The sequence below is a fragment of the Amblyomma americanum genome, chromosome 2, assembly GCF_052857255.1.
Source record: "Amblyomma americanum isolate KBUSLIRL-KWMA chromosome 2, ASM5285725v1, whole genome shotgun sequence".
NCBI lineage: Eukaryota > Metazoa > Arthropoda > Arachnida > Ixodida > Ixodidae > Amblyomma > Amblyomma americanum.
Genome location: NC_135498.1, coordinates 218323697 through 218348754, shown reverse-complemented (window position 1 = coordinate 218348754; position 25058 = coordinate 218323697). Strand labels below are relative to the sequence as shown.

The 25058-nt window shown below is 44.4% G+C and overlaps 1 protein-coding gene across 3 annotated transcripts in view; it reads right to left on the bottom strand.

The window, feature by feature from the left end:
- LOC144122166 (uncharacterized) overlaps positions 1-25058 on the bottom strand; it is a 178501-nt gene that overhangs the window by 83570 nt on the left and 69873 nt on the right. For all 3 annotated transcript variants that reach the window (XM_077655741.1, XM_077655743.1, XM_077655742.1), the window contains exons 2-3: positions 18637-18850; positions 12895-13167 (exon numbers count right to left, since the gene is read on the bottom strand). In XM_077655741.1, the coding sequence (XP_077511867.1) occupies positions 12895-13167; positions 18637-18842 (479 nt within the window). In that variant the 5' untranslated portion in view covers positions 18843-18850. The remainder of the gene's footprint in view (positions 1-12894; positions 13168-18636; positions 18851-25058) is intronic.

Sequence of the window (25058 nt, the reverse complement as noted above, 5' to 3'; positions counted from 1 at the left end):
ACCAAAAAAGGTCGGTATAATAAACTGCACGTCTCCAATCAAACAGTTTTTTGGTTGAACATGAGCAGTTAATTATAAGTTATGATCCATAGCGCAGCAACAAAACGGGGGACAATAAGTCTTCAAACCCAACCAGACAGGCAAATCTGTCGAAATGTTTAGTTTTCAAAAAAGGCTGGACCCTAATCTGGGAAAGCGACCTCCAGGTTTTAGATATGACAGTTCTTTCTTGAGGAGGATCGATGGTGAGCTGACTCAAGTCTCTCCCCTTTTGTCGATGACGAATGCCTCGAAGCTTTCTCTCGCTCCTTTCTCTTAATACCTTCGTAAAGCGCGCGTTTCGTGCAGCTTTGGTATTCAGCTCTTGCAATCCTTGCAGTGCAATGGCAAATTGCTACCTGTTCCAGTCCCCATGGAATTTGAGCGTTCACGCAGCCGGTTACTGAAGCAACGGCCTGTCAGACCGGCGTACGTGCGGCCAAAGGTTAGCGGAATTTCATAAACGACTTCGTTCTTGCAGTCAACAAAACGGGTTTCTTGTTTTTTGACGCACATCTTTTTCCTTTCACTTTTCTGCAAAGGCCACCCAGCTTGTTTGGTGCTGAAAACACAACTCGGAAGCCAACGCGGTTTACAGCCTTATTTAGCCGATGTGATACGGAATGCACGTATGAAACTGTGACAGTTTTCTTTTTGTCATCCTGTCAACGGTCGCGGTTCAATTTTCCTTTCCGGAATTCTCCCAGGGGCAACTGTGCCCAATCCATGAGTAAGTTCACGGGAAAGCCTGCCGATTGCAACCTCTTGATTTGAGATGCAAAGCTGCACCCAACTTCATGCGGACATGATATTCTGAGTGCTTCCCTCATTGCTGTGATGGCGATACTGCGTGTAACTAGCTTAGTGTGCTCAGACTCGAAATGTAGAGGACATTTTTTAGAGCGGGGTGTGTACTTCCAGCCTAGATGGTGTGGGCCAAAAGTCAAAACAAGATTCAGGAATCTCAACTGTTTGTCTGTGGGAAGTTACTTTGTCAAGGTGAAGCCAGAGATGGTTGTTTCAAAGCAGTCTGAGATGAAGTTCGCATGGTCAGTGGTATAGTCCCCTGGCTGACCGTCGAGCAGGATGAGGTAATCGTCAACATACCGGAAGACCCGGGTGGTCCTCAAAGTTCTAAGCTGTCTCTCTAGGTTCCTCTCGTGGTATGCCTAAACGAGGTCGCTGAGCACAGGGACTAAGCAGGAACTAATGCACACTCCCTTTTTCTGGGTGTAAATGCCACTTTCAAAGGCGACCAAGGACGACCGCGGGTAACAGTTCAGAAGCTCCAGAAATGTGTCCACGTTAGTGCCGCACGCATTCTGGAAACGAACGGTGCCGCATTCATCGATGCCTTGTATGACTTCTGATGCCTTCTAAAAGTAGTCGGGCGTAATCCGCGAGTTTATTTTTGCACTGCAAATTTTCCTCTTCTATTACAAACAGATTTGATTATCATAGGAGGATATTTTAATCTGCCAGACTGGCACTGTCAACCCCACTTTCAACCTACAGTCGGTCGTACTAACGAGGAGGTGATAAATATAGTAAACTCACTTTCACTCCAGCAGATGGTACTACAACCAAGACGTGAAAACAATATTCTATATTTACTATTAACAAATATACCCGAATTAGTGAGTTCAGTAGTTCTAACTTTAGGAATATGTGAGCATAATGCCGTGTGTTGTGAACTGAACATGAAATATTCCAAGGCAACTGGAACGAAAAGCAGGAAAATATACAATTACGATAAAGCAGTCGCCGACGGTATGAACCGAGAACTGGAATCATTTTTTCGATTATTTTAATCAAGAACACAAAATGAAGGTATTCCAGAATTTTGGTGCCTTTTAAAGCAGAAAATGTACGAAGTGAGGCATACACGAAGAATTTTTCATTTAAAGCAGTAAAACGCTCTACAAAAATAAGAAAGCCATGGATTACCCATGCACACTTATACATGATAAAGAATAAAAACCGACCCTACCATTTATTTTTGCGCACGCGCTCAGAATAAATACTAAAATGCTTTAAACAACTGAAAAACGAACTAAACTCGGAACTCCGTAGGGCTAAAACTGCATATTACGAACAAGAGTTACTCAATGTTACCCGTCAGCAACCTAATATCGTTTGGAGACCGATAAATGAGGTCTTGGGCCGTCATAAGGGCAACACAGTGCCCAAAATAATAAACATCAATGGCCTTGAAATGAAAGGTAAAGCTCTTGCAGATTAAATAACCACTTTGTGAACACCATTCCTTCTTGTTTCAACGCAGCTGGTACAAATAATATTGACAGCAGTCTAACCCAAGGGAATAATGTGTTTCTACAGCCGACTGGTGAAACAGAAGTTAACAGTATGAGTAAGCCTTTGGATATAAGAAACTTGCAAATAAAACCTGTAAAGCACGTAATTGACTTGCTTTCTGCTGTGTATACGCACATTTTTAATTTGGTAATCGAGTCTGGAACTTTTTCCCTAGCCACGAAAACTTCCAGGGTATCTCTCATACATAATTGGAGGTGACCCCAACGTAGCTTCAAAAAGCGGCCCATTTCTGTGCTTTCCGTTTTTTTTAAAAGGGTTAGAAAAAGTAATTTACCCGCGAATGTTGAAGTTTTTTGATAGAAGCAATGTTCTAACAGATTCGCAATTTGGCTTTAGAACTAGCAGGTCAACTGCGACTGCATTGTTGACACTGAAAGAAAATATATTGCAGAATATAGAAAAAAATATTCTTACGCTTGCCATAAGAAAAAGTATCAATCTAGTCTCGCTTAAACAGACCTCAATTAAATGGAACTGAAACCAAAACAATCACATTTCGTGCAAAGAATAAGTTTCTGCAACAAAATTATGTGTTGAAATTTGAAGAACAGGTTATTGATATTGTTAGCCTGCATTAAACTTAAGCAGTGTATTTTTTATCTAAATTGTCGTGCGATGACCACATTAGGAGTTTCTTTTGTTACGTCACTGAAGACGTCAGTTCGAAGCTCTGCGTGACGTAGCGCCAGCAAAGGAAACTAGAAGCACTTGTCCCATTAACCACCTTTGTAAAAAACTTTCTTCAGTGGCAGGTGCACTGTCACGATGCCGTGACACTTTGCCTCTGAAGTGTAAACTCTAAATTTATTATGCCTTGTTCCAGTCACATTTCAATTATTGCAGTCTCGTATGGGCGACAACTACAAAAACCGACATAAATAAATCTCTCATATTACAAAAAAAAATTCTTCGTTGTGTTGCAAATCTTGAAAGATCGAGTTCAGTAGAAACCACCTTCCAAGAATATTCCATAATCCGCGTAAATAACCTATATGACTTTCTACTTGTGCAACAAATGTATTTCTCGCCCCCTATCTGAAAAATCATTTATCAGCATTGGCATCTTTAGAATTACGCCAGGCTGTGACGTACACACGAAATCAGGATGTGTGGGCCGTACCATTTTTTCACAGTAACTATAAATTGCAGTCTTTAGCTCAAAACCTTCACCGTACATTAAATTCATTTCAAAACACTACTGGGTATAAAAGAAGGGAACTACGGAGCTACTTCGTAAAACAATGAATGTTTATGAACCATTAATATTACTCTTTGCTTTGCTGTTTACCTCGGCGTCCTTAGTAAAATTTGTTTTCTTCGATCTCTTAACGCAGTGTCATGTTGTTAGTTGCATGTTTACTTGTTCTGTACAATTCTTTGTAATTACTTATAATTGTTCACCTCCTGTTCTATATAATTACTTTACTTGTTCTGTAAATCTGTATAATTACTGATTTTTTTACTTTCGTATTTTGTAATTTCCTCTCTTTTGCTTTTTATTTTATCGTTTTTAATTATATTTTCTAGGCACTGATGCATTGTAAATAGTTGTTTCCTGTTCTATGCTATGCCTTGTATTTGGTTTCCTGGACCTCGTCAAGCTGCGTTCGCAGCTGTTATTTAGGAAACTATCCAGAATATATCTTGTGAATAAAATGCAATGAACTTGAATTTCGCTCTCCAAAAATATTAACCGGTAGACAAAGCAGAATAAAGCTCGGTTTACAAAATAGTTGCGTTTCTCACTAGTAAGAGACAGAGATGTTACTGTATTTTTTTTAAAAGGCACCGGTCACTGAAAACTGGAATAAACTGCAGGGAATAACACGGTAAGTAAAAGTTACTACACGGGCAGCTAAAGATTCGTTTCCCAATTCATTTCAGACACCGCTGCAAGAAAACCCTAAGGAATTTTGTAAGCATGTCAATAGAAATGGAAAAGATAATCTTTCTATACCGCCCCTTGTGACTGGCAATAAGTGTGAGCACGAGGACGTTGCTAAGGAAGAATCTTCAGTCAGTACTTCAGTTCCATTGTTCCATTTTTACGCCGGTGACGGAGCAGGATGACGAAAGCGAACAGATTGCCAACAGACAGATAACTGATATGGAATACATTCTGATCGAAACACCCGGGATTGAGGACTTTTTGCACCAATTGAGTACTTCAAAGGGGGGGGGGGGGGGGGTGATGGATTGAAAAATAGTTTTTAGAAGCTGTGCGCGCGTTCGCTTGCACCGTTCTCAATAACAGTTTTCGATAAGTCGCTGCAGGAGGCGTCCATGCCAAGTTACTGCAGAAGTGCGATCGTTGTGCCGGTGCATAATGCAGGTCCCAGAAACTGTGTTCTAAACTACCGCTCTACATCAATGACACGTGTCGCGCGTAAACTATTAGAGCCCATTTTGTACACCAGTGTCATAGCGCATTTGAATGTAAACTCATAACTTAACACTCATCAACATGGTTTTCGGAAAGGGTCCTGTGTCACGCAACTCGTTGAATTTACATTTGACTTAGCAGATGCCTTAGACAAGCGGCTCTCACTGGACTGTATATATCTTGACTTTCAAGAAGTGTTCGATACTGTACCCCATTATTTGCTTATTCAAAAAATGTATGCTTACAACATTAATCGTCAATTAATATGTTGAGTCAGAGAGTGCTTGCGATTAAGAACACAGTTTGTTGTTGTGAACCACGCACAATCTCAGGCGTCGGAAGTCACATCTGACGTCACACAAGGGTCCGTTTTGGTGCACTACCATAATTGCTTTATGTGAATGACATCACCGATAGAACTGAATTACATATGAGGCTGTTTGCCGACGATTGTGTGCTGTACAGGACAATCACTTCAGAAATTGACACATGCAAGATTCAACAGGATCTCGACAAAATATCATCGTGATGCGCAAAATGGCGTGTGAAACCTGATTTGAACAAAACAGTATATGGTATATATAAAAAAGGAACCTTCAAATTTAAGCCTACACCTCAAAATAAGTCTTTGTTAAGCCGTGTATTTGAGTGCAAGTATCTTGGTGTGTATTTACCCCAGAGTTAAATTGGCATCGCCATGTCGAATATGCCGTAGGCAAGAAGCGTCGTGCATTAAGCTTTTTTTCGCTGCAACACACGAAACTTTCCAACAGCCTGTCGGAATCTGCTTGAGGAAGCCAATGTAAGATCGATCCTAGAATATGCCTGCATAGTTTGGTATCCGCCAACTCTGCAAGATAAACAAAAATTGGAGCGTATACAGAACATGGCTGCACGCTTTGTCACTGGGAATTACGAAAGGCAGTTCAGCGCTACAAGAAGAAAACACGAATTACATAGAGAGCCGCTGGATGGTCGACGACGAAAATTAAAACTAAATTTATTTCATACTGTATACAGTTCATTGGTAAAGATAGATATAAATATATTAAGCGCCATTACTATGTCTCTGAACGTACGGACCGTCACTTAACAGTGCGCGAAATTTCTTGCCGTACAAACTTATTTAAGACGTCATTTTTCCCCGAAACAATTCTAGAGTGGAACCAGTTGCCTCGCGATTTTGTCAGCGTTGTATCGCATGACGTATTGTTTTCGATGTTAACTTTAGTTTTGACAGTGGTTAAGAGAATTCCTTTTCTCAATGCTCATTGCTTTTGACTGTTTTGTGTATAATGAGCATTTAACTGCCGTGTGACACGAGCTCAAGTTACTTTGGTCTGCTTTGCTTTGTGACTTCGTATCCCCCCCCCCCCCCCCTCTAATGCCTGCGCTCTCTCTGGGTACTGAACAAATGAATGAAATGAAATACGCATTTCGGCATAAGAGGTACATAGGTACATGTGCAGGCAGGCCGGTGTCGGCTATGAATGCCAACCGCGCACGTTATTGGGGGCCACAGGCCCAGATTCGTGTGTCCGGCGGTCGGCTGGAACGGTAACTATGAATGCCAAGGTGTCGAGGGAATTAACCCAACACGCTGTCGTGTCATACCCTTAAGGCGGAGCTTATTTGTTTTTTTTCTTTCCAAATACTGCAGGCAGCAGTGCTGTCCAAGCGGAAGAGGGTTGCACGAAATGAGTTCGCTAAGAACGCTCAAAACTATTAACGTCAGTGCATTCAACAATGAAAGCACGCAGGCGGTTTCATTATTCGGCTGTCTAAGGAAAAAAAAGATTTCTGGAATTTTTATTGCAACTTTTGTGTGGTTCAGTCTTGATGATGTCTGATATACAGAAAACATTAACGATTCACGTAGAAATCCTTTTTTTACAGTGCTACAGCAAGTAGAAATAATTTAACCTGGCGGTATGTGTGCGCAACTGGAGCGGCTACAACTTATGCTGCCTCAATACTTTCATAACTTATAAACGTTTGCAATCATTCAATGAAATTAACCTGGCTGAATGGCGTTGGATGCGCTCCACTTGCTCAATGTGTTTGGTATGGTACGGATCCCACACCACATCATCAAGTGATGTGCTTCAAGTTTAACGCTTGACGGAGAATCTATTAGTTTCTTTCGCAGGTAGCCCAATTTCCAGTATGATTTCGAGCATATATAATTAAGATGGATATTCCACCTAAAATCCGAAGTGATTGCTAGACCCAAGCAATTAATGGAATTGACGAGTTATGCACTGATCTGCAATTTTTAACCGTAGATTAGGGGATTTTTTTGCTGCAATTGTCATTGATGCTGCTCTTTGAAAAGTTAATTTTCACCGCCCATCGTTCGCACCAGTCCGCGAGTTGATGCAGATTGGCATTCTGCAGTTGCTTGCCTGTAGAATTCTTAAAGACAGAGTAAATGACACAATAATCGGCAAAATATTTCACAGTGACACCTTCATCGACATGTAGAGCGATGTCACTGACGTATATGAGATACAATAGCGGTCCCAGCATGGATTCTTGTAATACACCGGACAGAACCTGCAAGCTCTCGGCCTTAATTCCACCACATTCTACAAACTGTCTTCAATTCTCCACGTAAGCTTGTAACCAGATGAGGGACTTGTCTGGCATCCGCATTTCTTTTAGCCTTTCAATGATAAAACCAGAAAAATTGCATCTCTTTGTTCCCGGTTGTCAATGGCCAGGGAAAAGTGAATTACGGTTAATAACTCTATAATAATAGTTTATTTCCATCACCATGCAGTGTTGGAGGGGATGGGGATAAAAGCGGTTAACGCTTGACAAGGTCCCCACCCCGGTACAGCAAGTGGGCAGTGGCATGCGACGGCACTTCACTGAAAAAAAAATACGCAATCACCAATGTGTGTAGAAAATCAATAAGGGTTAAAGCAATAACAATAAAAGCAACAAAAAAAGAAACAAAGAGCGCTGTTTTAGAGATTGTAAGAAGAGCGAAAAAAAATGTTCAAAGTATGCATACTAGGAAAATGTGGCTTCAAAAAAAAAGTAGTCGAGGAGGTCAGAGCAGCTAATGTTTTCTATATCAATATTTGCAGAGATTAATCTATTCAGAAGAGAGGGAAGTTGAAATGTTACCATTTGGCGTCCATAGTTTGTTCTCACTACAGGTACTACACAGTGTGGTTTGCGACGGCGTGGGTATGTGCACTGAAATAACTGAATCGGGGCTAACTCAGATATATTTGTTATGCATCTTCTTTGTTCTATTTTATACGTGCGCAATAGTTTATAAGCATACAGGTTGAAAACATTAATAATCCTGTGCCTGGAAAATAAGTTTTTTAGTTGAGCATCTATGTGGCAGGTTATGAACAATTCTGAGGGCCCTGTTTTCAAGAACAGCAAGTTTTTTCAGACTCGTTCGTGTATCAGTACCCCATACTAATGAACAGTAGTTTAGATGCGAGCGGAATAATGCACGATACAATAAATGTTTTCCCTTTTGTGGGAGACAACATTTAAAACGCGTTATAAATCCTTTGGTTCGAGATGTCGTTAATGCTATATGATTTATGTGATCGTCCCATAGCATATCTTAAGTGAATATTACGCCAAGCGATTTAAATGACTTTACTAACTCAATCTGGTCTCGGTTGTAACGTAGTTCACCGAATTCACTGCACTTTTTGTTTTTTGGATGAAAAAGTATTGCCTTAGATTTTGTTGCATTAGCTGAAAGAAGATTGTTATCGGACCATGTCTTTATTTTTTCCAGGAGTATGTTTGCATTTTCAAGTAACTTACTACCAGAACCATCGAATAAAAATAAACTGGTGTCATCAGCATAAATTATAAAGCGAGCGTTGTCATCCACACAAATGGTGTCGTTAATATACAGGTTGAAAAGCAATGGTCCAAGAATACTTCCTTGGGGCACTCCGCAGGTGACTGTTCGAAGAGTTGACTTGTATTCGTTTATTTGGACACACTGTTTTCTATTGGACAAGTAAGATTTAAGTAAGAGTAACGCTGCACCTCTAATTCTATAACATTCAAGTTTTTCCAACAAGATGCTATGGTTTATGCAGTCAAATGCTTTGCTGTAATCTAAGAAAACTCCCAAGACCAGGTTCCTATTTTCAAAATTCCTCAATATATATTCCTTCTGGTGCAAAAGAGCAAGTTCGGTTGACCGGTTTTTTCTGAAGCCATACTGGCAGTCAGTAATTATGGCGTGTTTATTTAAAAAGCTTTCAACTCGTTTAAGAATCAATTTCTCGAACGCTTTAGAGAAGACGGGCAAAATACTAATTGGTCGATAGTTTCTAAAACTGTTTTTGTTTCCTTTTTTGTATATGACTGCTACTCTAGCAATCTGCATTCTTGCAGGGAAGGTGGAAGTTTCTAAGCATAGGTTGTATATGTACTCCAATGGCGCAGCGATGATGTCGATGACATATTTAACTGGACGAATCTGGATATTATCCGCATCACACGAGGTACTGTTCTTTAGGTCACTAAAAGTTGACAAAATATCTCTGGTAGAGACGGGTTCAAGGAACAAGGAAGGTGGGCGCCTGTCAATGGATATGTGAGATATATCAGCAGAGGGGTTCAACGCAGGAGTAAAATACTTATTAAACTCTTCTGCGAGACGGTTACCTGTGTATTCTATGCCGTTGTTAGTAATTTATCGGGATTACCAGCCTGTGAAACGTCAGAGTCAAGTGAGCGGATTTTACGCCAGAGTTTATCAGGGCGATTAGCTGTATCTGCGAAGTAGTTCTCGTAATACTTCAATTTTGCCACTCGTATGTCAGAGTTTAATTTATTTCTATACTTCTTGAAGCGGTCAAGAATAATGAGATCGTTGATGTGAATAAATAGCTGATATAGTTTGTGCTTTTCTTTAATACGCGTATACAGTTCGCGTGATATCCGTGGCTTTCTTATTGTTTTTGGTCGCCTCATTAATCTTGAAACAAAGTATATGTTGTAAGCATGAATAAAGTTGTCTAGAAATAAGTCATAAGCGCTCTCCGCACTAGCCTCTTTGTATATAACGGACCAGTCCACGCCTATAATATGCGCTCGAAATCTATCTAAAGCTCCTTCTGTTATATACTGACACACAACTTTCTCACGAGGGTCACGCTTCGGAACCTCCTTCTGGCAAAACAAATATATGCCCATATGATCACTTATGTCACAGCATGTAACTCCTGAGGGAATAAGTGGAGAATCAATATTTGTTAAGAATAGATCTATGCATGTTTGGGAATTCGGAGTTAGTTATACGGGTTGCTTTGGTTATCATATTTGTAAAGCTATAACATCTAAGTAAGACATCAAAATCCACACTGCTGCTCGTTGAACATGACATATCTATGTTAAACATGAACATGACATATCATGACGTTGAACATGACATATCTCTGCTTTACTCGATATACTTTTGCAGAAACCATGCTTAAATTTGACGACGAAGTTGATTGATTCAAGATAGTTGGATACATGGTGGGCTATTATGTGCTCAAGAAACTTACAAGACGTGCATATAAGTGGGATAGGTCGGTAGTTTCCAGCATTTGACTTTTCTCCAGACTAAAAACTGGCACTATTCTGGCAGCTAACCAATCACTAGGTGGGCAACTCCGATCAAGTGAGGCACTGAAAATCACGTAAAGGTAGTAATAAATGATCTAAGAGTATCGATGAAGAAACGGGTTAGGAATACTGCCATCTCCATTTTACTTCTTTGTTTTCATATTTAATAAGCCCGTGAGCATGCCCTCGACGATATAACCAAATTGGGCTTGTTAGAACAAGAAGGAAATGCATTAACATTGGGGTGATATGCGCTTAGAAAAATAATGTAGAGTTCACTAGCAATGTCTTTAAAATTTGTATTAACATTACCATTAATACTTAGCTGATCGAGAGCCTCCTTACTACCAGAAAGAACCAAAACTTGCCAGGCGAATCTTTCATGAAACAGGCAAAGGTTAGTTCGTAAAATTTTTGCCGGCATTTTGTAGATTGAAAACCATTTCTTCTGGGAGCGCAAGTGATCAGCATTGCGACACTTTAGTTTTCGTTTCCGTGAATACACTTTGTTAAGTGTATGATATCACGGTTCATCCACGGATTGTGACGCCTCACTGTTTTACACCAGACAGGGACAAATCTGGTCATACATTTTTAAACCTTGGTCTTGAACCTGCTCCAAGAGTACGACACGTCTCCTCCGTGTTCGAACTCGTGAAAATTAAAATGCAACATGTCACGAACCCATTCGTCATCTGCAGCCGGACTATAAAGAAACGTTTTCACTGACGGCGGCCCTTTGCCGCCATGCGCGTTAAAAGTTATGTGGACGGACTTGTGATCAGCAGTACCATCTGTAATAGACGCGTTACAACCGTCAGAAAACTTTTTAAAAAATATGAGGTCAAAGTTCGTCACGGTTATTTCCGCGATACGAGTAGGAGCTGTAAGGAGCTGTGTTAGATTGTGAAAAAATGCTGCATCACAAAGGAGGCGTTCACTTTCGGTATCATGCGATTCTGTGATATCTAAAGAGCTCCAGTTAACTAAAGTGCAACATTTCGGTTCTGTAGAGGGGTTATTTACAATGTTGTATTTTTGTTGTTTAGCCGTTTTTTCCGCATATATATTTCGCTTCTGGCGGAATGAAAACGACTTCATAGTCAGCTCTATGTGCCGTCCTGCCCTTTCTTCGTTCTGTGTCTCCACCCTGTTTGTACTTCTTTAAAGCTGTACCTAGTCGCCCAAGTATCCGCCTTAATCCTGCTAATACTGGGCAATTTTAAATCGCCAGCCAGAGGTAATTTTTGATCGAAAATGAAGTGTCTGTTCCAATTTTACGGCCAGTCGTGTTCAAGTCAAGCGATGTTCGCGCTGGAGAGGGCTTGGTGCGCTCGCGCGAATACAAGCCGAATGACCTGCTTCACGCCGTTTTAAAGTCCTGAAGGCTGTACGTCCATTTCAAGAAATATGCGTTTATTGCTTCCCACTGTTTGAACGGAAACGGAACGGCAGTTTCGGTAGCCGACGTTTCTTTGTGCCAACCTAAGAAGTGTAGCGTGATGGTCCAGTCGGTAAATGGTTATGAAAAAAAAGCAGCAGAAAATACGCGTTCACTAGAGGAAAGAGTAGAAGTGCGACGCTGGTAGCACAACTGAAGTTTACTATGTGAAACTTGTCTCAACAGAGCCGGGTGCACATGCGCGTAAGCAACAGTGCCGACACACAAAACAAAAAAAACAATTTCTTTCTACAGGCCTGTAATCTTACACGTGACACATTATGTCCTGTAATCCGGACCAAGCTGTCGCTGACGTATTCATTGTCTAAGTTCTTGATTTTACATGCTTCCAGGATTCCTCGCTCTATCTGTGTTATTCCGCGGCCGACGATTCTGACATCACTGAGTAGTCAGATTGACTGTGTTATCCGGTCGCAGCGAGGTGCGGTGCTACCTGTTCAGTGAGGTGCGGTGCCAATCGTTTCACGTCATTATATGCGTCCCCAAAAGTCATTGTTTCCTGCAATAAATTTTGGTCGAAAATTACCGCTTGGAGCTTTTCATGCCGTTACGTGTGTGCCTGCGCAATACAAACCTCACGGACTAACCGAGCGTCTGCAGCCTGATTGCTTTCACATGAAGATGATCTCTAGAAATCGAGTATGGCGCCTCCCACAGCAAAGTCTTGTCTTTCTGTACTCGCCTTTTCTTCCCCTTAGAGAATCGGTTTAAGAATGTTCTTCTGGTCGTCACTTCCCTCCCGATCAGCTCTCACTACTGGACACTCGTCTCCTGTGGTGAATTTTTCCTTCCTTCCGAGATGCTCGAGCATAATAGTTGAACATTATCCTTGTTCACTGTGCAGCCTATACTATTGCACACAGTCTGCAGTGGTCCTCAGGCATGCTGCACAATCCCCTGGGTAAGGGTAAGGGCAATGTTTTGAGCGTGAATTCGTTTACTTCGTCCTTCCCAGCGCCCTTCCGAATCTCATCATTTGAATATTTTTTTTTCCAAGCGTACTACGAGCGGTCAGCTCGCGCTCCATCTGCTCACCTTACAGGGGTAAAACAAATAGCCCGCCAACCTTTCGCGAGTGGTGGGCCTTCGCTGCTGGAAGCGAGGACCCCTGGCCAGCATCTTCATCAGGTCCACAATCTCGAGCAGCAGCACCTGTGTCGACGGCTCCAGCTGCGGTGCTGCCTCGGTCTGCGTGGACTTGCAGCAGCGCGGCTCGTCCTCGTCCTCCCTGAGCAGCAGCAGGCACTCGTCGAGCGTGACCGAGTCCAGCGAGAGCTCGGCCGGCTCCAGGCTGTCGTGCGACACGACTGGCCACCTCCGCCCCAGGGCGCCGCACGAGCTGCACAGGGACAGTTGCTGCCGCGAGGTGTGCTTCCGAGCCGCCACTAACGAGGGCACAGTATCTCCTCGGCCGTGCGGAGTGCACAGTGCCTCTGCTCGCTCCTCATACGCCCTGCTCTTTTTCAATACGCACAAGATGGACGAAATTTGTTCAACAATAGTAGCTCTCCTTGCAGTCAGTCGTCTAAGTTTAATTAATATCAGCTTAGACTCAACTTAATAGTTAATATGATTCTCGTGTTTTATGATGTCCGCCAACGATGCCATTGGAATGCTGCAGAACCATATTTACACCTCTTCTTAAACATTCATGGCAAGCTTGCTCTCACATACACGCACACAGGCACACAGGCACACACGCACACACGCGCATGCACACACACACACACACACGCGCACACACGCACGCACACACACACACACACATACACACAAAATATTCACATTTTTATGGTCACTAAAGAAAGAAGCAGGGTTTAGGCTAGTTGGTTAGCCATGATTAGGTTCTACAAAAATCTATACAGCAGCCAATGTAATCAGAACCTTAATAATCGAGACAGTAGCGTACAGCAATGCGTCATCCCGCCAGCAACGAAAGAGGAAGTAAAGAAAGCCTTCGGAGCAATGGAAAGGGAAAAGCAGCTGGTTAGGATCAGGTAACAGTAGATCTGTGGAGGGACGGAAGGGAGATTGTGCTAGTAAAACTAGCCCCCCTGTATGAGCAATGCCTCGTGACCTCGACCGTACCAGAAGCTTGGAAGGAAGCAAACACAATCTTAATTCATAAGAAAGGGGACGCCAAGGTCATGAAAAATTACAGACCGATCAGCTTACTGCCTGTTGCCTACAAGATATTTACTAAGTTAATCGCTAATAGAGCCAGGCAAACCTTAGGCTCCCATCAACCAAATGATCAGGCAGGCTTTCGTAAAGGATATTCCAAAATAGATCATATTCACACTATCAGTCAGCTAGGTGATAGAGAAATGCGCAGAATATAACCAACCCCTACATATAGCCTTGATTGCGAGAAAGCATTTGACGCAGTGGAAAACTAAGCAGGCATACAGGCTTTGCGGAATACGTGTAGATAAGCCTTATGTCAAAGTACCCAATGTACACTGCTACTATCCCGTGTGTTTGCAATGGTTACCTGTAGAGATGAGCCTTATGTAAAAATACTGGAAGATATATATAGGAACTGCCCAGCTACCATATTCGTTTTAAGCAGCGAAGGGAACAAACGACGAGACAAGTGCACAGACGCGGCGCTGATGTCCTTTGTCCACTGCGCTTCTGAAAAACAATGCCGCACCAACTTGCCCAAGCTTATACAGTAACAGCTACCATAGTTCTCCATAAAGTCAGCAATAAAATTCCAATAAGGAAGGGCGCCAGGCAAGGAGACACCATCTCGCCAAAGCTATTCACCGCCAGTTTACAGGAGGTATTCCAAGGCCTCAATTGGTAACAGTTGGGGATAAAAGTTAATAGAGAATGTCGAAATAATAAGCGATTCGCTGATGACATTGCTTTGCTAAGACACTCAGGATATGAGCAGCAAAGCTTGATCAATTAGACAGGCAAAGCAGAACGATGGGTCTAGAAGTTAACATGCAGAAAACCAAAGTAATGTTCAACAGTCTAGCAAGGAAACAGCAGTTCACAATTGGCAGCGAGAGCCTGGAAGTTGTAAAGGAATACGTCTGCTTTGGGCAGGTAGTGACAGCAGATCCAGATCATGAGAGGGAAATAACTATAAGGATAAGAATGGGGTGGATCGCAAATGGCAGGTTCCCTCAGACCATGAAAGGCAGGTTACCAATATCCCTCAAGAGAATAGTGTACAACAGCTGTATCTTACCGGCACTCACCCACGGAAGCAGACACGTGGAGGTTAACAAAAAGGGTTCAGCTTAAGTTAAGGACAATGCCGCGAGCCATGGCAAGGAAAATGATACGTGTATTGTTAAGAGACCGGAAGCGGACAGAGTGGGTGAGGGAAGAAACTTCGTCTACATCCTAGTCGAAATCAAGAGGAAGAAATGGGCTTGGGCAGGGCATACACTGCGAAAGCAAGATAACCGCTGATCTTTAAGGGTAACGGAGTGTATTTTAAGAGAAGGGAAGCGTAGCAGGGGGCGGCAGAAGGTTAGGTGGGCGGATGAGATTAGGAAGTTTGCAGGCATAGGGTGGCCGCAGCTGGCAAATAACATGGTTAATTGGAGAGACATGGGAGAGGCCTTTTCTCTGCATTTGGTGTAGTCGGGCTGATGATTATGATGACTAGATCCTGAAAGCGTCAAGAAGACAGCGATGCAGAAAGGGGCGGACACCTATTGGGCTTACTTCCAACTGATTTTATTTCGTGTGAGAAACGGCTCTTCGCTGTTTAGCTACGCATGCTTGCTAGGCTTCAACCCAATTCCCTAATGTGTAAACGATATTGTTCAATCCAGTTCAGATGCTTGGAGGAAGAAGAAGAAGCGCTCGAGCTGAGACAAGTTTGTTCTGAGCTCTGTGTTTTAATCTTGTTTATTCTGTTGACAGTCATCTTGTGAAGGCTACGACCTGCCTTCTGTGCGAACGGAGGCCAACGACACCCCTCTCGACAAATTTCGAGCAAAGTGGGCGAAGAAACCCTAACTGAACACCCTAGGCGCAAGCTAGGCTTGGTTCGGCGCTGCCGAGCGAGGCAGCGCCACGCTCCTGTGGCATGGATTCGTCTTCATCGGTGGAAGCCACGCGGCTGTCTGCTGCATCCACGTCGATGCAAGCTTCTGCGGCTACGGACTTACCCGCTGGAGCGTCTTCCGATTGTGCGACTTGTGACGTGGACTGCTTCACTGCCCGCGTGCCTCTCGCACTGCCTCAAGGAACTGGGCCCGTTTCGACCCCCGTTCCAAGGCCAACAGTACCGGCTGAGCCCCTGACACCTCATCGGATGTCTTAAGGAACAGCGCCTGTGGAACCAGTTGTGTCTTTCCTACCGAGGCCACCCGTGCCGACTGAACCGACTACCACATCAACAGAAACCCCCACTGAGTAGCGCCTCAAGTGCACTTCTACCGACTCCAAAACTATTCCGCGTCACTATTAAGACTACATTGGGCTTGGACATAACTGTCATCATTCCCCGTTATGTTCAAGTCACTACTCATCCTTTCTGGGCTCGTCCAACTACTATGGATTCGTCGTTCATCGCCCTTCCAGCACTACCACGGTGAACCTACTATTCTTAGAGGGTGCTGAGAAGTTGTGCATTGTTACGCAGATTCCCCTGGGCTCGAGTAAACATGTCCCCGTACAAATATATTACGCATCCAGGCCTGACACCCTCCGAGTCATCGTCTACCACGTGGACAGCACTAGCCCTCCTGAGTAAGTGAGAGCAAATCTCCGCTGTTCAACACACGCAGTACTCCAAGCCCGGCCTATGGGGCACCGACGCACGTACCTCCTCATTCTTCCAGGCCCTACCAATCTACCAGACTACATGATCTATACTACGGCGCGATTGTCAAGCCAGAGCCCTTTCGTCCACGCCGTATCTTCTGTTATCATTGTCATAAAGAAGGTCATATGCAAAATACCTTCCCCAATCGTGCCGCAGTGGCGGATATGGACGAGACAGCAGGCCTTTGTGCCCTTTGCAAATTGCCAGGTCACGACATTCGTTCTACCGCTTGGCCGAAGAAGAAGGCAAAGAAGTTGAATGTGCCGTCTGGGAACACTGGTATACCACCATAAGCAATCGCTTCGCTGCTCTAGCGTGTGTTGAAGACGAACTTCCTACAACTGACTCCCCAACTCTGAACGTGCCTGCTCAGCCACTTTCTTACGCACAAGCTGCTCACCATCGGGGAAGGAGGACCGCATCAACACGTAAGGTCAAGGACAACACAGATGAAGTAGCTGCTTTTGAGAATGCCATCGCAGAGGCTCGTAGCCATTTAGAGGAACTCGCTAAGCGCCGAGAACAGCGGCGCTCACAGCCATCTCGGAGAAACATAACAAACGAGCTACCTCCTCACGAAGCATCTCCAAACAGCACTGAGCCACATACCGGCGCAGACGTCCAATTAAATGCGCATTCCTCGGCATTCGACAAAATAATGGCGCTCATGAAGCAATTGACCACCCTGATCGTTGAAGCTCTTCGACCTCGCCATGGATAGTGCATCATCACTGGTGGTGCAATGGAACTGCCGAGGCTTTGCTAATAAGTCATCTAAAGTGAACATCTGACTGCGCGACGGCGAACTCAAGGCCCGGGCCTTCCTTCTTCAAGAGCACAATTCCCTCCCTCGCCTCTCTGGTTTCTACGCGTACCATTCTCCTTCCATTCCTGATCGCCGTTGCATTGCTTCCTTCCTCATTCCACGTAAATCTGCCATTTATGTTCATCGTTCTTTTCCCCATACACCGATCGATCTTTCGCGGTGGTGCAACACTCGCCAAGAGGTCGCTGGCCTTCTCGTAAAACCTGCACATACACCGCTGATACACCGCTGATACACGGTCGTCCGGGAACAGCATCTCCCAACCAAGGTTGGATTCGTTTCCTGCGAAATAACTACTCGGGCGTTCCTGTTTTAGTTGGCGGATACTTCCACGGCGCTCACACTTCATGGGGATATCCGAGTGCGCTTGTCCTTAATTTTCTCAACTAAAAACACTTGTCGAGTAACGGCTTGCCTTTTACACATGTGTTAGTCGGCAAGTGTTTTTTAGGTGGGAAAAGTAAGGACAACGGCACTCGTGAGAATATTGAAGCAGAAAAGATAGCCAGATTGGGAAGTGCTTGTGTAAGCACTCCTTCTGTCAGACTGTCGAAAAAAGAAATTGCCTACCTATGTTCGCACTGATGTTGTGCATGCTATGAGATGACACGGCAATAATTGCATGTATAAATTGTTGTGCATTTGTTTCCAATTAAGTTGTTGGAAGTTAGCGCTTTGTGTGTCTACTCATTCTTGGTACCTTGTGCTGTTGCGCTATTGCTCCAAAGTATGAACCAACAAGCCCGAATTGCAACGTTTGTGCCTTTCCCCTATATTTTTCCCATCACGCATAATTGCCGTACACATCATATAACTTCTTGTGAATAACGGTATCTTTTTTTGTCTAAGCTTACTTATTTATTTCGGTCTGTTTTGCTGCACTTTTATAATGTTTTTCTTTTTTAACTTTTCCTTACACAAACTTTTGTATTTGACCACCATTACACAATGCCTACCTTGAGGCCTGTAAGGTGTCTGTTAATAAATAAATAAATGTCCGCTTCTCGCACGAAATATAAAATGAGTTGGAAGCAAGCGCACTGTGCGTCCGCCTCTTTCTGTGTCTCTGTCTTGTTGAGCGCTTTCATGACGTCAGCACAGAGGTTGCTATAGCTCTTCCCGTTGCTCTGTCCTGGTTCTTCAATGTCCACTAAATCTGGGACGTTGAAAGAGCGGGGGCGCACCGAGAGTGTGCCACTGGGTTGTGTCGTCGCACGGGGGTTGTGACCACACCGGGCACCGAGTCCATCGAGCGGTAGCGCTCGAGCCGGCTGCCGTACTCGTGGTCCCAGAGTGATCCCAGCGAAGAGCTGCTGCGCAGGCTGCCTCTGCCGTCGCCGCCTCCACACGGCTCCCTAGCCCGGGCCAGGGAAGCCCAGTCGCGCAGCATGGCCTAGCCTGCGTTCCAAGAGCCACTTAGCTTCTGAAATGTAGACAGTTTCGTTTCTCAAGAATCGCACTCGAACATCCCGTGCGCGGAAATAGTCCTGAAAACTCTATTATTCCTACAAAGGAAATAAAAACTGCTTTTATTCAGGCAGCTGAGCCTATACCACGCGGACATCAACCGGAGCAGCACAAGCAGTTTATGTGATTGTGTTCGTGTTACAGAGAGGGCGAGACAATAATAACAAACGCCGTCACTTTACGAAAGCTGGTATACAGAGCAACACCGATCGGCTGCTCTCACCGGAGGCGTAAAAGTTCAGTGTGCGGCACATATTTATTTCATTTATTTTCAAATACTGAAAGACGTAGCGCTTCCCAAGCAGGAGAGGATTACAAAAAATGAATTTGCAGAGAATGCTCAAAAGTTAGTACAATCCGGAAGTACTTCTTGTAGGGCTAGTTGCTTCGTCATAAATTTGAATGGCGCACAGGAACAAATACAGGCGCTCCTTCTATCGCCGTGTCTTGCTGTGCTTGTTCCTTTGCGCCATTCAAATTTATGTTATTACATTCAACAATCAAAGCAGGCAGGTGGTTCTATTGTTCGACTGTGTAAGGAAAAAAAAGGATTTCTGAAATTGTTTAGTCCTGCGCAATATGGTCGTAAACTTTTGCGCGGTTGAGTCTTGATGATCCCTGATATTCAGAAAAAAATGTATTATTCACCTAGCAATGCTCTCTTGTTGTGATAATCAGGTACAAAAATTTTACCTTGTGGTCTGTCTGAGCAAACGGAGCGGCTCTAAGCTTATGCTTCCTTAACATTTACGTAACTGATGAACGTTTGCAATAATTTGAAATGATCCTGGCAGCATACCGTTCGATGCGCTCCACTTGCTCAGTGGTTTTGGAAGGATACAGTTGCGATTTAAAAAAAAATGTTAGCACAATGATCCTACCAAGCAGCAAAAATCGCACTTCGTGGCGCCATGCTTTGCGGACACACCTGACACTTGCTATCGGCGTGCTCGTTAACACCCAACGCCAGAAGAACAAGGAGCGAATGTGCATGCGACGACTGAACATGTCACCAGATGTGAAAGCAAGGGAGGTAGAACGGAAACGCCAACAGCGACTAATTAGATCGCCGAGTACCGAAGGTAGGGAAGCAGAACGAAAGCGGCAGCAGCGACAGGCGATATCGCTGAACACCAAATCGAATGAATTGGAGCGCAGACGGCAGCAGCGACTGGCCATGTCACCGAGCAGCGAAGCCAGGGAGGCGGAACGAAAGCGGCTGCAGTGGTTGTTGCAACCCGGTCGCGATGTGCGGTGAAATTACCTTTGGGTAATTCAAAGTGATATCGGCGAACACTGTGGCTATTCCACTGGGGCGAAATGTACAACGTGGTATATGGAGTGGGTTGACCACAAGGCTTTCGACAAGCACACCTTAGAATTTGCAAAGTGTCTTCAGTCATTTTTTTTAAGCGCGGCTGTAGGGATACCATACCACAAAGGCGTACTCTAAGACCGCTCTAATGCTTCAAGTTTCACGATTGACAGGCAACTTTTTAGTTTCTTGCGCAGGTAGCACAATTTCCTGTATGATTTCGAGCATATATCATTAAGATGCATATTCCAACTAAGATCGGAAGTAATTTTTAGACGCAGGTATTTAATGGAAGTGACGTGATTTATGCACTGATCTCCAATTTTGTAACCGTATTGTAAGGAATGCTTCTTTGTTGCAATTTTCATTGATGCTGTTTTGAAAAGTTGTATTTTTGTCCTCGTCTGTTCGCACCAGTGCGCGAGTTTGCATAAATTAGTATTCTATTGATGCTGGCTGGAAGAATTGTTCATGACAGAGTACAAACAGGAATACGTGAGAACAGAAGTTTTCAAGGTAGCGTCCTGATTTCACAGGATATGTCGTTAGGTTACCAAAGCCCAGGACAATCTATTCGCTAAGTAACCAATCCATGCGACGCAGGCAAGAAACGGAGAGTGGAGTTCCAATAGCAGACGTCCCTCGCCAGCCTAATTGAAACACGTTAGCATAACGCTGATAGGGCCGCAAAAACAAAAAAAAAGCGAACAGGAAACCAAATCTGCATCGTTCCACAATCCGTGTCAACGCATTGGCAAATCATTTCATAAATCATGTTCGTGCTGAAACAATCGGCGCCGGAGGGTTGGCCGTATTCAGATTCTCTGGAGATCTGGAAAAAGTCACACCGACAGTACTATTTTCAGGATATCACTGCACTAGTCTTTAACTGACAATCTTTAATCTGACAACAATCATTACGGAGTGGGCAGTGGAAGCACGCGATAAAATCGTTTGACGGGACCCCGGCAAGCCATCTCAGGAGCCTAAAATCTGATTCAGAAACGCGAACGCATGAAAGCTACAGACAGAGTAGAACTGGCAGAGTTATCGAAGTTAATAGGTAAGCGCAAGTTAGCTGACATAAGAAAGTGTAGTATGGAAAGAATCGAGCCTGCTCTAAAGAACGGATGTAGCCTAAAAGCGGTGAAGAGGAAACTAAGCATTGGTAAAAACCAGCTGTATGCGTTAATAGACCAAGACAGCGATGTCATTAGCAATATGGATAGGATAGTTAAAATAGCCGGACAGTTCTACGCAAATCTATACATCAGTGAATGTAATCTGGACGTTTACGAAGGAGCCAGTAGCACACAGCAATGGGACATCCCTGCAGTAACAAAAGAGGAATTAAAAAAAAGCCTTCGGCGATGCAAAGGAGAAAAGCAGCTGGTGAGGATCAGGTAACAGCAGATCTATTGAAGGACGGAGGGGAATTGTGCTAGAAAAACTAGCCACCTTGTAGACACAATGCCTTATGACATCAACTATACCAGAAGCATCTCGCCACGATCTCGACACGATCTCTCCAATGCTATTCTCCACCTGTTTACGGGAGGTATTCCGAGGCCTGAACTGGGAACAGTTGGGGATAAGAGTCAAAAGGAGAATACCTAAGTAATCTGCGATCAGGTTCACGACACTGTTGCTATCCATCCGTACTAACGAATGCAGTTTGTACAGGTGCTCCTGCTGCTTATCCTGGGCCAGCTACCGAGTCGACCCAACTGCCTGAATAGGCACAAAATGAACATCTGGGAGAGCGGTGCTGCAGGCTACTTCACAAAGCAGTTGGATACTTACTGCCTCCCAACGGATTGGCCGCATTACCCTTCACCAATAACTTTGGAAGCCACTTCACAGTTCGTCGAGCAACATGGGGCCACATCACCTGCTTGGATAGGCTGCTTGAAAAGGGCGTCATTATGGGCCACGACACTGCTGCTACGCATCCGTACTCACGAATGCTGCTTGTACAGGTTAGTTATCTTGAAACTCAGTGTTATCATGACAATAATGTTTGATTCTTTGCATTGTCGTGGCCACCTGGTGTAGTGGATTATGTGAAGTATGTCCATGCTGCTGCGTCGTACATTTGGCGCCTTTTGGTTCTTGGCGGTGACGCGGAGGTAAACCCAGGCCCTATGACTAAATTGCAAGACGCTGTAGCTTGACGCTGTAGCTTCAGCTGTTCATCTTGAGGCGAGCAACACAAGCCTCCTTGAATCGATAAACCAAGTCTTGAACCTCCACGTCAGCCTTAAGAAAGACCTGGAATAGTTAACTAAAAGAGTTGATGAATTGGAATGTAATATAGAAACACTCCCCTCCGGTCAACCTGTGTGAAATGCTGATATCTCTTAAAAAATTCAGGACAAAGTGACGATCTGGAAAATCACTCAAGGTGGTCGAACGTGTTGTTTTTGGCATCGATGATGCTGAATCATCTGAGTCTTGGGAACACTCGAACCGCTATATAAGAGAATTTTGCACAGAGAAACTTGGCATTACTGTCACTTCCATTCTCAGAGCTCACCGCGTAGGGCGTGTTTTGACTTACAAGAAACGTCCCATTATTGCCAAATTTTATAATGAGAAAGAAGTCGAATCCGTCATTAGTCCCGCATCACCGCAGTGGTGGCCGAGTGGTTGAGCATCCGCCTCGCATGCGGGAGGTGCGGGGTTCGATCCCCAGTGCCGCCGGGTACCCACCGGTGATACAATGGGTGCAAGCTTTCCCCTGGTGTGGTGCTCGGCTTATTTAGGGTGAAGTGCTTGGAAAATGAATCTTTGACCCCACCTTGAGAAGTAAAAAAACTAAAGAACACAAGTTTTAGCATATCACGCGACTAGTCTGAGGCTGTTCGTGATAAGCGCCGTAAACTGTGGCAGTTTTCTAGGAGGATAAAGGAGGGGGACCGCATTCGTCTCTATTTTACTAAACTTCATGTAAACGACGATATTTATCTCTGGGACACTACTGGAAACCGGGCTGTGCGTCGAACTCAGCCTTCTACCGATTACAACATTCAAGTCATCATGGTGCTACGATAGTTCACCGCCAATGTTGCCGGGACCGATGTGCTTAGAAAACATTTCCTTCCAAGGTACTAACATCAGAAGAGTAACAGGGAAAAGTGATACTATCTCCTCCCTTATTCACTCGGGAACCTCGTTAATAGCATTAACTGAAATGTGGCTAACCGATTTTATGTTCACGTAGTGGTGACTGCAATCCGGAGAGCAGAAAGACAGAGAAAATGGCGCCTAAACTTAACTCTTTATTTGGTAGACTTGCGCCCACAATGGACTGAATCACTCGGCGGCGGCGTAGCGCAACAAGCGCGCTTGGCGGCCGCCGAAGAGAATGCCCGCCGCTCTCGGCCGTGCTCAATTTCAAGCTGATAACGAACTTTCTAGATAAAACGTGCAAAGTTACTAGAACATTTTGGAGCGACGTAGAATCAGCTCTGCCTGGATGCGATCAATCGAGATAAATCTGGTCGCGTGTTGCATCGCAAACAAAGCGATAAAGTGGCGTGCCGGCAGATCCGAAGAACGAACAAACACTGCAAAGAATCTCGGCAATACTCCTCTCTCAAAGAATCATTGACCAGAGGATTTAAGACATAAGGCTGGAATCAAAACGAATTGTGAAAAATAAACACCGAGTGCGGAAACAAAGCGTCCTCAATTTTTAGCGCCCATAATAGGGCTTTAGACGGACGACATGGACAACTTCTGGTCGTACGCGGCGTTCCTGGGATGCAGTCATTGCGTCAGGTATGACTTCATATGCCAGTACACCTAGGCGACGAAGAACCTTGTGCGGGCCGAGACCGCGGCGCAAAAGCTTTTCATTCAATCCGCGGCGGCGAATTGGAGTCTAAACCCAGACTCTGTCTCCTATCTTGTATTTCGCGTTGCCTCTTTGTAGGTTGTATCGCCTGGCGTCGGTGCGCTGCTGGTTTGGATACGTAATCCGGCGAATCTTTGGCCTTCTTCTGCGCGTTTCAGACAGGCGGCGACATTATCTTCTGCGGTAAATAAGAACAGAAAGTTGGGCTAGTTGGTGTGGATTCATACTTGGCAGCGCAAAAAAACGAGGACAAAAGCGAACGAGGAGACACAACACAAGCGCAGACTATCAACTGAACTTTTATTCACTGAAAGAAAGCTTTATAGGCGTGATAAAACACAAAAACAACAAAAGGAACAGCCACAACCGATGTACAAAGAAATCAATGAAATTTCTTTGCTGTGTGAGAAGGAACACAACAGCAACAGGAAAACCAAATTCAATCTCATCAGGCCAACTCCCCGTACTGTCTACTTGCCCCCAGGAAACTGCGCAGAAAAGGAACTTCCTTATCCTGCAGGCTCACCGACGTTGATGCGGCACACGCTTCTCTCTCTTTCTTAAACAAGTAAGCTTCTATCAGCTCCCGGCACACCTTATCCCTGTGCCTGAACAGGATACTTGTCCTGTCAAGGTGAGGAAAGCAATCTTTGCAATCCCTGCAGTGCAAAGCGAGGTTGGAGGACACAGCACCTTTTAGAGATCTGCGGTGTTCCGCTAGACGCTCATTGATACATCGACCAGTCTGGCCGATGTAATTCTTACCACATGAAAGTGGAACGCGATACACAAAACATGTGTCGCAATCTGTGAGCCTCTTTCTGTGGGCTATCGTGCAATCATTCACTGCGCGGTTACCACCATGCTCAATCTTTTTGCGCACAGCACTGCACACACCACCGAGTTTGTTCTTCGCGGTGAAAACAACTTTCGCCCCGTACCTCGCCCCCACTTTTCTTAGGCGA